A 205-nucleotide genomic window follows, 5' to 3' on the forward strand; every position below is an offset into this window, starting at 1 on the left:
CCGACAACGGCACCAACCGATCTACCGACAACTCAGCCTACAGTGGGACCTACAACGGCACCGACGTCATCACCTACGATTGGACCTTCGACGGCACCGGTCACGACACCGACGACTGAGTCAACGCTTGAGCCTACGAAGGCACCGGCGACCGAACAGACAACGGCCCCGACAACGGCCCCGACGACAACAGCACCTACGGTTG

General features: G+C 61.5%; 1 protein-coding gene across 1 annotated transcript in view; it reads left to right on the forward strand.

Annotated features, from left to right (window-relative positions):
* Positions 1-119, forward strand: part of SDRG_08391 (hypothetical protein) — a gene marked incomplete at its 3' end in the record, with an annotated part of 2,005 nt that extends 1,886 nt beyond the window's left edge. Inside the window, exon 2 of the mRNA XM_008614274.1 lies at positions 44-119. Within this exon, the coding sequence (XP_008612496.1) occupies positions 44-119 (76 nt within the window). The remainder of the gene's footprint in view (positions 1-43) is intronic.
* Positions 120-205: the final 86 nt, after the last annotated feature.

This window comes from Saprolegnia diclina (assembly GCF_000281045.1).
Source record: "Saprolegnia diclina VS20 unplaced genomic scaffold supercont1.25, whole genome shotgun sequence".
In the NCBI taxonomy this organism is placed as follows: Eukaryota; Oomycota; class Saprolegniomycetes; order Saprolegniales; family Saprolegniaceae; genus Saprolegnia; species Saprolegnia diclina.